The sequence below is a fragment of the Cyprinodon tularosa genome, unplaced genomic scaffold (assembly GCF_016077235.1).
Source record: "Cyprinodon tularosa strain WSP-4 unplaced genomic scaffold, ASM1607723v1 ctg673, whole genome shotgun sequence".
Classification (NCBI taxonomy): domain Eukaryota; kingdom Metazoa; phylum Chordata; class Actinopteri; order Cyprinodontiformes; family Cyprinodontidae; genus Cyprinodon; species Cyprinodon tularosa.
In genome coordinates this window covers 303,556-318,512 of record NW_024039422.1, presented here as the reverse complement: position 1 = coordinate 318,512, position 14,957 = coordinate 303,556, and the positions used below count along the sequence as shown (strand labels likewise).

The following is a 14,957-nucleotide window of genomic DNA, read 5'->3' as shown; positions in this document are numbered from 1 at the left end:
AAACAGGAAGGCCACAGTGACGGGTTGTCATAGATTCTGTGCACACGTAAGGAAGGGAGGCAAAAACAGCAGCACATGCTGTAATACAAAATCAACCACATATGCACATTTTCCCTCCAGTTACCCATGAGGACCTGTAACCATCTACATTCACTTAACCCTGTCATTACAAAAAAAAAAAAAAAAAAATTGTTCATGCACTTTCAGCTTGCAGCAACATGTTCTCATGCTTTGCATCAAGGAATTATATATATTTGTTCCAATGTTTTTATTGTTTCCTAAGATGTTTCTTAAATAAAAGATGAATTATTTGCTTTATGCAAAAATGACCAGAAAAATATTGTGCTGACCTAGCGTGTTTGTGCAAGCCTAAACATTTGATCATCTATAACCAATGTTTTCTCTCATTACTGACCACCATTTTGATCTGCTCTGGTGTTCATTGTAAATAACTGAAGTTCACTTTAATACTTGGTTATCTTTTAAGCATAGTCCATATGTTTCAATGAGTCTAAGGGTGTATTTTTCAAAAGGCCATTCAAGTCAGTTTTCCTGATCTATTTCCAAATCAGTTCTAATGTATGTTTGAATCACTTTCCCCGTATAGACATCCAAAATCAGCCAACATTTTAACCATCTGACCAGCACTGATGTCCTCAGATGAAATGTTGCCACCACCTATCTAGTCTGCCATGGCTTGGACACTGCTGGAACACGGCGTCCCTCTCCTTAACAATAAATCCAGTGTTATTTTACTTCTTTATGGGCTTTACTGCCCATATAAAAGACCACAAAATGTGTAATGGTCTGACAGAGAACAACCAAGCCCCACAGTATTCAGACAGGATAATAGCAGCATCGTGCTGGTTTTACTCACTGATCTCTGTTTGTTGCTGATATTGGATTGATGATAGCCCAAAAAAAGTGAAGACACCTGCTGCTATCTTGGTACTCCCCACTCTCATGGAGATGTCTTATGAAAATGTCTATGTGTAGCATTTGGCTGCAAAAAAAAAGCAGTTTTCTGGCTTTGGGAGGAAGTTTCACAGGTAATTCTACAGTCAGTGGATGTACTAAAGAAGATAATCCATCTATATGCCGATGTATCCTATAGTATAGTATATAGCATAAAATTAGTCTGGCTATCTCGGACCAACTCGAAGATATTGACTGAGTTAGCCATTGATGTTGTGTCTAACATTAGAAAATAAAAAGAAGAGTAAATAGAAAGTCATTCACTTTAAAATGTCACTGTAGTAATATGTAATTGTAATTCAGTCCTGATATAAAATCTTGAAATGATAAACTGTATTATAAATTATAATATTTCATTACCATAACAATGTAATTATTAGATGTAAATTACATGTACATAATCAATTTAGCATGTTTGGCACATCTGTATTATAGTGCTCCATTACAACATTAATATTGCTGTGATGAATTTTTGTAATGTCATATTACATGATTTATAGACTTCATTGACTTCATAATCACTGTGCAATCTGATGTGTTTTTTTTTTATCAGAAATTACAGTAATTTACTTTTGCTATGAAACAGCAAGTGTGTGTCAAAGGGATGAATTTATCTTTCAAATCTATCTTTAAAAGTCTACCCCCTAAAAATGAGATTATCATGATTGTTCGATGCTGTAGCACACATATTATTTACATTGCGACCGGTCTAATTAAGGAGTACCAATATGGCTGCCGCTGTCTTCACTCCACCTTGTACTACCAACGTACTATCAGCAATCCAGTGGATAAATAGAGATCAGTGGTTTTACTGCCAATTATACTGATTCACTGGGACAAGCTGGACTGGCTAACAAAGTTTAAACTCTCCCTCACATCTACTGCTAGATTGTCCAAAATCTGGACACAATCAGCTGTTCCAACAAGATAACAACCACAGCAACTGATACAGAAGGTTAATACTATATTTTTTTTATACTGGTATTAACTTTATTTGTATTGAATGGACTATGTTTTCAAGCCTGGTCTATTTAAGAAAACCAACAACTTCAAGTTACCAACTATATTGCCAGAAAACTGTCAAATATCTGGTTATAATTATGCCAGATGTTTATAAATAGATACAAAAATGCAGTGGTAAAGATTGAAATTGATCTGGACAACTGCTGTTTGCTGCAATTTTATCACCTCCAAAATTTAAACACATTTTTATCCTGACTGCTGAATTTATGCAGTTTAAAATGTTTTTAGAATTATGGATTCCCAGGATGGACCAACAAAAGAAAAACATTAGTTAAGAATAAACAGGAAGCAGGGATGAAATATCAAAGTAAGGCAATCCTAATCTGGCTGGTGCCTTATGATCTCATGTCTGCAGAGCAAACCAGACACATTATTTACTCTGGAACTTTTACAGAAGAAAATACTGTACTTTGTTTTTATTTCCTAACTGTATGAATCATAACCTAGGATTAAAAATGGGAACTGATAAAATATTAAATTGGTATCCTTTCAAATGTTGCTTTTGTGTTCTGAGGCATTCCTTGTTGAGTTTTTTTGTATCTGCATATATGCTTAAAATTGTGCTGTCATTGGTCCCTCTTTTATTTGAACTTAAACTATGAAAAAAATTAAATGTATCTTAAAACACACACATTGATAATGTGTTACCAAGATTCCCGGTTGAAGCTAGTTTCAGTGTTTGTGGTTTGATTTTCATTTGTTTGGAAATGTAAATGGTAAAAACCCCTTCTTTGAAGCTCAGTACTCCAGGTCCTCACATTGCATGAACACAAACACACTCATACGTACAGACAGGAGGTGAAGGCCGCAAAGTGGACATAGAACTGCACAGAGGTCTTCTGCTCAGACCGGGCTACAGAGGCTGTCGTTTCCTTCGCTCTAGGAAACTTTAAAAAGTACCAGGCAGCCATGGCTCCGGGCGCATCCTTTTTCTGCGGCCGGTCGGTACCGGTGGCACAGCGAAGAAAGCAGTAAACCAAACAGAGAAGCCTCTTTAGCAGGAGATAGAAATAAATGTAAGAAGTAAACGCAGGATAAGGCGGCTTAGAGGGGCGGGAATGTGGCTGATTCCATGGTGCTGAACCGCTGATGGTGATGATCGTTTGGCACAAACGTAGTTTTGGCTGAAGTGTCAAAACCAACTGTGAGAAAGTTATTCTTTTTCTGTTTTTTTTTTGTTTGTTTTCATTTTTGTTATTTAATATGGCCGCAGACGTGATGGGAGCAGGCTGATACGGATACTTCAGTCCTCATTTGGACAGGCTCCTCTTTAAGTGCTCTACTTCCACCTGTGAGACAAACGCAGGGAATCAGTTAGTATTGCACATTTTTTACAGGCTTTTAAGATTTAATGAACTAATGCTGTTCTCTGGAAAAAGTTTTTCTTTAAAATGTTCAACTTCCAACTCAAAATTTCTAAGTATTTTCTTCTTTTTAAACAATAATTCTGAAGCGGAAAAACATACTAAATATGTTTTAACATTTCTGATGAGTAAAGACTGGCTATATCAGTTTTCGCCCCTTTAACTAAGGAGTTACCAAAGCATCAGCAGGCCAATACTTGGAGCTGATAGTTTTTCTTCTTGTATTGTCATTGTTTGATGTGTTCAACAGTTCATTGCTTTCACATCCCGTGAGGCCCATGCCTTGCCATTCCTTCCATTTTATGTCCATTGTTTATGTTTTCTTTTATTTGTAATTTCCATTCTGGTTAAAATGAAACTTGTCAAACATTTCTTATCTTTTTGTCATTTTTATTATATCAATCAAGGAAGAAGAAGCTATATGTCATGTTCTTGGGGCTGATGGTTGGGTTTTTTCCTTTGATCCTGCTCACCTGTCCAAGTGGGCCAGCGGCTGATATAGCGACGATAGTTTCCAACTGGTTCCTCTGCTATTAATGTTGTTTGCTTGCCTACCATCAGCGCCAGGTTATTTGAGCAGTTTGGTGAGATTTACTGCAGCGATCTGAATCTTGTTCTGTTTTCCCGATTTTGACCAATTTCTGCCCGGTAGATCCAGTGTTTTGCTTTGCCCCTGTTTTCTCAGTTGGTTTGATCTGTTCAGGACTCATGGATTTGGATTCAACTCTTTCCTCCAGATCGGACTGAACTTTGAATCAGGTCAGTGACTTTTGCGCCAAGTCGTGATAAGCCCAACAGTCCAGTCACTGACCTGGATTTCCTATCCCTGCAGGGATTCGCCCCGCTGACAAGTAGCCCGGCATTCCTATTTGTTATAAAATAAATGCTTTGAACTTTTCCACTGCCTGTCTCGCCTTGAATTCTGGGTCCAACTTTCTGATTTCATTGCACTTTATTGGTTTTAAGAATTGGCGAAAAAAAAGGGGTAGCCCAAGATGGAAAATCTGTTAATTTCAGCCTTAAAAACACTGTATCCATATATCTCTACCCTTTAGTCTGCCCCCCTAGAAAGCAATTGTATAAAACCATTTTCCCCATATAAACACAGCTGTTTAGTGAGTGAACAATGAGCAAACCTAGGAGATTGCATCCTGCTTAAATAAGCAACCACAGTAGCTAGAGGTAAAGAAATCTATTGGTCTCATTAAGCTCAGGAAAGTCTATTCTTTACCTCCTAAGTTTGTCTTTCCCTTTTCAACAACGTTTTTGGATAGGATCATTTTTAATAGCTAAGAAACTTTTACCGGCTCTAGACAATTTTAATCTAAACGGAGAGCAAACTGGGCTTATTTATTTGTAAGCTTTGCACTCCTCTGACCTAAAATGACAAGGAATGAATCAATAGGAGACGCTCAGGTGGGAGGAGGTCTTCACAGGCAATTTAACAGTCCCTGAGTACAGATATGTGGGATTATTTAGGGGCAGATGAGAGGATATAAAATGTTTGATGAACACCAAAAAACGTCCGCCCCAGAGTTTTCCAGGACCCATAAAGTGAAAGGAGTAGACATAAGGATGAGCAAACTCTTCACTCAAAGAGGATACAAATATACTATAAAAAAAATGGGTTTGAAAACCTTTTACAATACACAAATTTCTTCAGCTCCAAATTTATGCACAACTTTATGTTGGTTTGTGATGTTAAGTCTCATAAAATTGGAAAAAATACACATTATACCATAAAAACAGCATCCGGAAATAAGCATTTTTTTTCTACCACGGGTCAAGATAAAATAACTCTAACCTGTAAACTAATGCGCATCCTCTTCTCCTCATCCAGCGCAGTGGCCAGTTGCTTCATCTCCTGCCTGAAATGCATCCCATCAAGTTTCAGTCACATGAACAAAACATTTACCAATGAACAAACAACCATGCAGGCCGGCTCACCTGTGGTGGATCTTCAGCATCTCTATGGAGGCTCTCAAGTCTCTCAGTTGGCTCCTGAGTTCCTCCAGCGTCGGCGACGGCGTCAGCGGCGAGTGCCGCAGCTCCGGAGAAGGGGTGAGACCCGAGGAGGAGGACGGGGAGATGGAGCGATGGCCGGAGTTAGGAGGGGGCAGCATAGAGGGTTTATGCAGCGGGGCTTTAACATCCCCTACCTAAAACAGATCACGATGGTATCTAAGAAACGATTATTCATTTTATTTACCTACACAGTCACACAGCATGAGAGCTATCAAGGCGAATGTTAAATTTAAATAAAGAACTCTGAATGATGATCATTGTTGCAGTTTGAGAATATTTTATTTCTTTTTTTATATAGGATGGGCATTTATCATATTGCCATGCATTAATAGTCATGAAAGCAATTTGGATATATCGTCAAATTATAAATTAGAATTAGTGATGATGAAACACTAATGAAAGAATATGATTAACTGCTGTTACTAGGGGATATTTAGTAATATGAATTACAATTCCTTATGTAACTTATGTTCCCAAGAGGCCTCTTTAAGATTTGTAGAAAGACTTCAAAGAATAAATTAGTGTTTTTATTGTGAATTTTATTGTTAACAGAATACTACAACAAAATATTATGATTAGATTTTATGGACGCATTGCCCTATCTTTCATTTTTAAGAAATGCAAAGAGAAGAAAAAACTTAAAAGAACAATTAAAAAACTATAAAGATGCACAGTAACATACAGAGGAGATAAGAGTTTTACATGCAGCCAGTAAAACATTCAAATGTTAAATCTTTTATTTAAATCATTATTCCTAGGACTCATTTAAAAAGTTCCCAAAACCTCTGTAAAAAAAAAAAAAACAAGAATTGTATCCCAAACTTTGAGTTAAATTGGGATTTTCTCTCATTCTAAAAGGCTTAAATACATTAGATTAGATGAGCCTTATTGATCTCAAAGCGGAGAAATTCACTCGTCACATATTGGCACAGTGATTAAAGAAGGTGCAAACAAGGAGGAAAAAGGTGCATTAAGAATAATCAAGACCCCAATACATAAACAACAGCCATTAACATATTTTCAAATGTTTTTTTTTGTGTTGTGAATTAGCGCTATAAAAATAAAGTGAATTTAATACTTACGGTATTATGTTGGGAGTAGACCTCAAGCATTTATAGCTAACAGTTTTTACTATATTGCTAGTTGGAGATTTAAACTCTTTTGCTTTGATATTGTATAATATTTGCTTGTTATATTCAATTTCATCACCCTTTTGACATCTGACCCAAACTGTCTCCCTATGGAAACGACCTCAAGAAACTACCAGAGAAAAACCAAGAATCAAGGCTGGGAAAACAACAAACCACTGAAATCCAGTGTTTCAGCTCACAGCACAGCTACTTTAATGTTGTGGACTTAAAGGGTGAAGGAAGGAAGTCGCATGTAATAGCAGGATGTCCACTCAACAAACCAAAGGACTTGACCTCAGTGAGAGTCACACAAAGACGCCTCTTATTGTCACTCATACTCTGATCTATTCAGGTCAGTGTTACCTCATATTCCATCAAATAACCAATCACCATTACATTACATTAGTGAAGAGATTTCTGAATACCTTTGTTAAACAACTCTGTTTCAGTTGCTATTCGATTCTAAACTGTCCATTTTATATACTAATTTATATAAATAGGCTGAGACCAGGTAGCTGTTCAAATGGCCCTTAATGTTTTCCATGACCCTAAATAAAATGATGTAGAAAAAAACAATAAAAGGATAAGCTATGATATAAACTACCGGAATGACAAGAAGAGTGTTTGGAAGAATAAAGTTGAAGCTTGGAACTTCATTTATTAACTGTTGGGTATAGTATTCATAGTATTATGCTGTTGTTGTGGTGTAAGTGGTTCTTCACATTCAATTGAGGTGGTGATCGTTAGACAATGATCCACGACAAGTCGAACCAGTTTAGAAGACAATTAAAAAGGAGGACGATGAGACTCTCAAAGGGCCTTTAAAGGGGTCCTAGAATGCAAAACTGAGTTTATATTGTCATAGATGAATATTGATAGTTCGGTGGGTGAAATGGACGTACAGACAAGTACAAACCCCATCGACAACTCCTTTATCTGCAAATTTCAAAATTCTAAACTTCCACCATAAAACGGGCGAATCCAAACGAAGCCCTGAATTAACGTCAACTCTGGCCTGTACTTTTGTCCATGGGCGTAGGTTTGCATAGGGACCATAGTGACATGTCCCTACCAAAAACTTGGAAGGACCTATTTGTCCCTACCAATAATTGGATGTAAACAACATGTTTATAATTTACTATACAGCAGCCGCTTCTTTTCCTCTCGCAGCTCCTCTGCCTGGTAGCTGCAGCTGCTGCTCTTTCCTGTCCCTTTCACATAGCAGCGCATCAACTGTGCTGCGCGGTTTAACTCTCTGATTATTCTGCCTTAAGTTCAGCCTTCTCTCTTTCTGATTGCGTGTTTTCTAGTCTGTATGTGCGCGGGTGCTTGGAGCGCGAAAAAAAAGACGCTAAAATAAATTAATATTGGGCCAAGAAGCTAGTCCAAATGAAAAAAATATTATCTACGCTAAAACAGGCGAAAGCTTCCGACTGGAGTTCTGTAAAGAAGCAGGAGAGAGTTTTTTTATTTGTGGAACTTGAGAAATGTAAGTTAACAACGTTAGGATTTCTTTTATTTTATCTTTTAATCAGATAGCCAAAGGCTCCTTACAGAAGATCTTTTATGAAATGAAACCAGGTGAAACAGAAATGTTTAAACGTTTCCTTTGGAGGAGTTCTGGGTGGAGAATATTGACAGACAAAACTTTTTTTTTTTTCACTTCTTAAAAGCTAATACTTTTTTACAATCTTGGTATAATTCCTGCTCTAAGTGGGTCGCTCTGTCGGCTAAAGGCACATTTTAGTGGCCCTATACTCCAGTTTACGATTAATCAATTACTAAATTAGTTCACGATTATTTAAATAATTTGTTAATATGATTGTTTCAGCCATAGATAAAATACATGAAATTGGCAATACAGAGTAACTACAGCCCAGATGTACAAATTCTAATATTAATATTTTAAATGCTCAGTGTCAGTTCCTCTTCTAGTTCCAGTGCACATGTAAATACAATACATTTATTTTCCGTCCCTTGAATGTATTATTTTGCATGATCCGGAGAGAGCATATTAGATTAAAAAAAATAAGAGTGGGTTTTACCTCTCCACAATTCTATATCTTCAGAAGAAAACACAGAATAAATCCACATATTATAGACTATATTTGGTTAAATAGACGCTGTCTTAGTTGCAGGTAAATTTAAATGCAATCCTTTTCAAAGTGGAAAAAGTCCTAATTCCACATTCATCAGAGCCATTTATGCTTTAAATATTGATAAACAGCATCTAGTGCATGTAGTGCTTTTAAGATTTGTATTAATGTAGCAAGAAATGCTGCTGTTCTCTTTAAACAAAATGAGCCCTGAAGCTCACATTAAGCATAAAAAAGAGCATGCATATTTTTTGCAAAGGACCAATGAAACTGAAGAATAGTGTCCCTACCAAAGTTGAAATCAAACCTACGCCCTTGCTTTTGTCACACGCCGAAATTAACATACAGAGTAGCCCACTGGTTCACTGACCCAAGAACATGAATAGAGGTAGCCTACAGTTGGGTTCACTTCTACAAGAATTGCAAAGCAGGCAGTTTCTCTATTGAAAATAGCCAGAACCACGGGCGTAAATGCAGTGATCCAGGTTTCATGGAGAAGGGGGAAAATGTTTACAGTCTTCCCAAGGATCCGAAGACTCGACAGGTAAGGATTGTTTTTGTCTATCAGAAGATCCCTGCAAAGTTTGATGCTCATCTGTTTATTTGCTCTAAGCATTTTACCGAAGACAGCTTTCAAAATCTTGGACAGTTCAAAGCAGGATTTGCTAAACTTCTTTTACTGAAACGAGGGGCTGTTACGAACGTAAGGTCATCACAACTGCAAGCTGTTTTATTTTGTCGCTAAAGGCCAATTGATGCTTCTGACGCATAGACTCTGCAACCGTCAAATCTGTCTCTGTCTGTGACCACGCCCCCTGTGCAGAGGTTCTGCAACCGTCGTCACACACCTCAAAAAATTCCTGACTACGCGTCGGATGGTCGCAAACCCGCGCAGACCTCAAACGGAAGTGCACAGACAAAAAGCAGCTGTGATTGGTCCTTGGTATGCCTTTCCGGCTGTCTGTGTGGTCGTCCTTCTCGATTTGGTCCCGGGGCGCGCCATTTTTAAAACCGAGGAACAAAGGAATACTATGACGAAAGGTTAATCGAGGAGGTTCGCTCCATTAACAGAACCTGTTCCTCTTCGATGTCTAGCAACTCTAGATCTGTCTCTGTGATGGTGATATTTTGCAGATGCGCCATTTTTGTTTTGGAAGATAAACACTCCCGCCGACGCCGCCAAAGTTCTTGCGAGTTCCCTAATAGGTTCCCCCTTGCGCTTTGGCCGGAAACTGCTGTGTGTCTCTAGAAATTCCAGACCGACGGTGCAGAAGCATACCAGCAAAACTGGTTTGCGAACATACCCAAGCGACATTTGATGTGGGCTGTTGCAGAAGTATAATCTGCCCTTTAGCTGGTGCTAGCATATCTAGGGTGACCAAATTTAGGCTTCTGAAAAGGAGAACAAGGAGCGACTGAACCTAACCCGGTGACGGTAATCACGGTAAGGGTGGAAGCACAGTAAGCACAGGGCCGCAGTTGTCCAGACTACCGTCACCGAGTCGGGTTTGGTCGCTCCATCCCCCGCTGGCTCCCTGCCCCCATTCGCTGGGGTTGCCGGACCAGCCCCGGAGCTGAGGGCTGGGTTCTGCTGCACTGTAGTCGACCAAAATTTGAAACGATTTTGAAATACCCCCTGGACATTTTTTTAGGTATGAAAAGTACGACATGTCTAGGGAAAAAAGGACGTCTGGTCACCCTACCATATCAACAATTTGATATTTCAGTTAGTGAGTACTTGTTGCTATGATGCGTCTTTGCTCAGCAGCTTCGCTCGCTGTAAACCAATTAATCAGCGCACAGCTCATCTAAATATTCATGAGTGTAGCATAAAAGTAAACCTGTCATTTCATTCTAAGCCTTTTTACCAGGCTTGCATTAGAGCTCAGAGAACAGCAAATGTTACACATCCTATTCAGAGACCTTAAGGACCAGCTCCAAATACCCTATATTTTCATTCTATGACCCCTTTAGAAGACCAAATATTATTATATCTTTAAATATACTCTGGATGTTTAATTTGGAATAATGAGAGGACCAAGGAAAACAGACTGCTTTGTTCCCTGCCATTGCTTTTCACCAATTTTTACTTTTGCAACCTCGTTTTAAATCTGTTAACATTTTTGATATAAGAAAACAGCTGGAGTAACTTTCAACAGATCACATTTGAAAAGGAAAATTAACCGTATGGCGCCATCTGCTGGCTAAACACAAGAAAATATATAAGTAAATGGAGTGATCGTACCGGAATGATAGGGACTCCTTTCTTGATGGAGACGGGCTCCTGGTCCTCTTTTCTCCTGTCCTTCCTTTCCTCCACCGTAGGAGAATCCAGCTCTGTATTGGACAGAGAGGACTGCCAAAGAAAGAAAATAATATAATCAGAAAACCTAGAGAAGGAACATCAACAATGTTTCTGTTTCATACAAACAGAAAATAGGAAATTGCCACAACATGTTTAAATAAACTAGGATATCTGGTTGGGGAGGATCTATCAACGCAGAGATCGTTGAAGCTTTACTGTGGCACAAAAGTCAGCAAGGATCCATTTTTATGTGTTTCTATACTATGATTTATTAAAAAGATATAGAAATATTTAAAGACAAGCGTTTGCAAATATAGTATGCTCAATCAAAACTGACACTCCACCAACATATAAAACACTGAACGCACCAACTGTGTGGGTAAACATGGTGGCAGCATTATGCTATAGGGAGGGTTTTCTTCTTAAGGTGCCAAGAAGCCATGTAGAGGTGTATATGCATGTATATGTATTTATGTAAATACATGAGTTATATATATTGCTTTCCCTTTATAATATGAATGCATTATATGTGATATAAATAGGTGGGAGTCATTTTAAAACATCCGATGTTTTTGTTTTTGTGACACCCAAAGTTTCCTTAATTCCATGTATGGAAATATGACAAATTGTTGGTGCCCCTCATTTAATAAAAGAAAAAACAAACTGGCCACTTGATTAACTTGAATCTGAGAAAAGTAATAATAAATAAAAGAAATCTATGAAAATGGGAAAATAAAAGTCAGATATTGCTTTTAAATCATGCTTCATCAAAATTATCTAAAAGTTAACTTATAAAGCAGGGTTAGAAGAAAAAGATGGTGCCTCTAGAAAAGGCTGAAAATAATGTGATCAGTGCAACAAGTTATATCTCTGTGTCAACTAATTGGCATCAAGAGTTCTTGGACTGTTTGGGTTTAGAGAGATTTACATCCTGTGCTAATAACCCATCATGAGCCCCACATGTTGTGGTTTTAAAGCGGAATAAAACTGGGTCAGTAGGTTCCTGAACACTCACAGGTGTTATGATCTGGGAACGAGGCCGGCGGTCTGTGACTCTAGGTCGCGATGCCGTCGGGTGGCTCAGCTTCTCTGTTGAAGAAACGACCGCATCCAGGTCAAAATCTGAACACAGAAACAAACAGACGAGTTACGTCCAGAAAGGGCGAAAGGGAAGGAGGAGTCCAAGTTCCTGCCACTCAGACTCACCGGTGCCTTGTGACCTGTCAGGGGCAGAATCTGGTGTTGAAGCACCGCCCTCAGACTTTGGGCTTTCACTCCTGAGCAGGTAAATCAAACAACAGAATCAGCCTCTAGAAGGTAAGGGTTCATCTCTGGTTCTGTTGGGTTCTGTGTGTGTGTTTACTGACGCTAATGTAGGCGGCCTCTCTGGACGCCTTGGGGGATGGGAGGAGGAGGAGGAGCTTGACTTTGGGGGGTGGGGCTTCTTGGGAAGGTGCATTGGGAGGGAAGGCTTAGGGATTTCTCCAATCTTCATCTCTTCACCTACACACACATACATGAGAAATGATAGCGCTACAGAACAATAATCATCTTCAAGTTGACCTTAAAGTTGAAAAAAAGAAGAGTTAAAAGGTAAAAGATTTGCAAAGCTGCAGGAGTAAATGGGAATACAGGAACAGAGGATGGAAGGATAATGAAGAGGGAGGAGGGTGGAAGCTGAGATGTTATTAGTGCAAACACAAACCAAGAGACACAGTTTCTAATACATTATCCCTCAGGTTCTTCATTAATCTCCTGTAAATATTTTCTAATTACAGTTTTCCAATGTAATTTACATCTGTCAAAATAAAAAGAAACATTCTCTACAAAAAAAATATTATGGTCATAACCAAGAGGGACCTTGCAAAGATTTAAAGGTAAATAAAAAGGACGTGAATTGGCTGATTTTCCTCCTCAGAGAAACAGAAACACCCCTGCTGAAAAACAGCCCATCTAATCGTACTGTCTGTCTGTTCTGGTACAAGTTGCACTTGAAGTATCTAAGTGTTCTAATCTTTCATAATTTTTGCAATGCTTTATTTTCTTTCAAGGATGCTTATATTTTAGGTGCATTTTGAATTTAGGTAAACTATTAGAAGGAATAATTGTAATAAAAAGCAAGTCTTTAAAATTTCTCATTTTGGTGAGAAATGAAGGTTAAAGGAGAAAGGAAAATCTAGTGATTTATTTCAAAAAATGAAAAATCATGGCAAGCCATATCACGCTTCCTTACTAAATAGAAATAATTTGTCTAGATGTTCATCTTGAAGAAAGGGTCTAACTACCAAGATTTCACAGCATAGATGTTAAAATATAGATATTTTATACATCACAGATCTCTTTACATCTATCATGTTTTATATTTTTTTCATTTTATTCTTTCTCTCTTCTGTTTGCAAGGGATTAACAAAGTAATTCTGATTCTGATTTTTAATTTTAGTTATTTTCAGCATTCAGAGATGGCAAAAGTACTCACTTTCCAGACTTGAGTAAAATCATAGATACCTGTGTTAAAAAATACTCTGGTAAAAGTGGAAGTAGGCTACTGATTAAACTTCTTTACTCAAGTAAAAATAACAAAGTACAGGCTTGTAAATTTACTTAAAGTATAAAAATAAAAGTAGAAACCACTTTTTTCATGCCGTTGCCTACATTTTAAATGGATGTCTGCCAATAGGACTAGATCTCCGTTGTGTTCATTTTCAATCATCTCGTCGTCCATACTACTATACTAACGCCACCGCCACCAAGCTGCAATGATTTGCCGCAAATGAATACCGCCGAATCTGTCGATTCATCTTGTAGTGGTGCGTCAAATGCAACGTACATTCCCATCCAATTAGATTGAATTTGGTATTGATGACGTGAAAAATAATAACGGTAACTCCATTGAAATTATTCAAAACTAAAGTAACGAGCCAATTTTTAAAAATGTAAGGAGTAGAAAGTACAGATATTTGTGTAAAAATGCAAGGAGTAGAAGTAAAAAGTCGCCATAAAAATAAGTAGTAAAGTAAAGTAAAAATATCAGAAAAATCTACTTGAGGTACAGTAACGAAGTATTTGTACTTCGTTACTTCCCATCTCTGTCAGCATTTAATTTATTTACTTTTACTTGCACTTAGAGATTAGCTACCAGTGTGCTCTATAAATATTATTTAGTATTATAATTGTTATTTTTGAAATAATTTGTAATAATATTATTTTCATCTTCATGGCTTTGAACCTCATCTTTCTTTTACTACCACTCTCAAACTGGGAGTTGAACAAAATAAGGTCTGGTCATTTTAAATAGGAGGAACAGAACCAGTTTACTCTTTCTGATTACCCACTATGTGCCCAATTTAGCATCCTTTATTCTGAATCTTTGAAGATTAGGCATGCCTTTTGTAGGTTATATTTGCGACTGGAAGTGACTTAAATTGATGTTTCTCAGCTGTTTTGCTCTCATGAGTGTGACTCAAATGCTCTTACACATACATTACCTAACCTTTGTGTTCTCTACCAGTAAACCATGCGCTCTCAAACAGTGACAGACAGCAGGATTAGCTGTTGAAATCTTTTTTAAAGCATTTGTTCGCTAGGTACGCTGCTATGATGAAGTATCTAATTCATAATCTTACAAGAATGTTCAAATTTGTATGTCCTAATCATACAAAATCAGTCTTCTGAGGTATGTGATGAAGGCTGGGTACATTTCTTGGGACAGAACTGGTTGCTTTTTAGCTTCCTGTGATTTGTAGCTTTACATAAAAAAAATACATTAACACTTGGGAGCCCAGAGATACGAGGATTTTCGTCAACAACAGTCCTTCACAACTCATGAATCCCTTTTCAGATGTAAATGCATGGAGAGATATCTGTGCCTTCGGCTTGAGCGCAAAGGAACCAATCTGAGCGTGCAGTGAGACAACACGCAGAGACAGAGTCGAGTGAGCGGAGAGACCGCTGAGCGCACAGCTGGTGTTGAGCGTGGAGAGAGAAGGTCGAGCGCGAACAGAGATGGATCCGAAATGGAACTGAGCGCGACGACAGTCCA

At 38.0% G+C, this 14,957-nt stretch overlaps 1 protein-coding gene across 1 annotated transcript in view; it reads right to left on the bottom strand.

Annotated features, from left to right (window-relative positions):
• Window positions 1-3,112: 3,112 nt before the first annotated feature.
• The window catches only part of sh3kbp1 (SH3-domain kinase binding protein 1), a 75,399-nt gene continuing 63,554 nt past the window's right edge, over window positions 3,113-14,957 (bottom strand). Inside the window, exons 13-19 of the mRNA XM_038267441.1 lie at window positions 12,286-12,421; window positions 12,125-12,195; window positions 11,934-12,040; window positions 10,859-10,969; window positions 5,310-5,521; window positions 5,167-5,230; window positions 3,113-3,287 (exon numbers count right to left, since the gene is read on the bottom strand). Coding sequence (XP_038123369.1) covers window positions 3,249-3,287; window positions 5,167-5,230; window positions 5,310-5,521; window positions 10,859-10,969; window positions 11,934-12,040; window positions 12,125-12,195; window positions 12,286-12,421 — 740 coding nt within the window. The 3' untranslated portion in view covers window positions 3,113-3,248. The remainder of the gene's footprint in view (window positions 3,288-5,166; window positions 5,231-5,309; window positions 5,522-10,858; window positions 10,970-11,933; window positions 12,041-12,124; window positions 12,196-12,285; window positions 12,422-14,957) is intronic.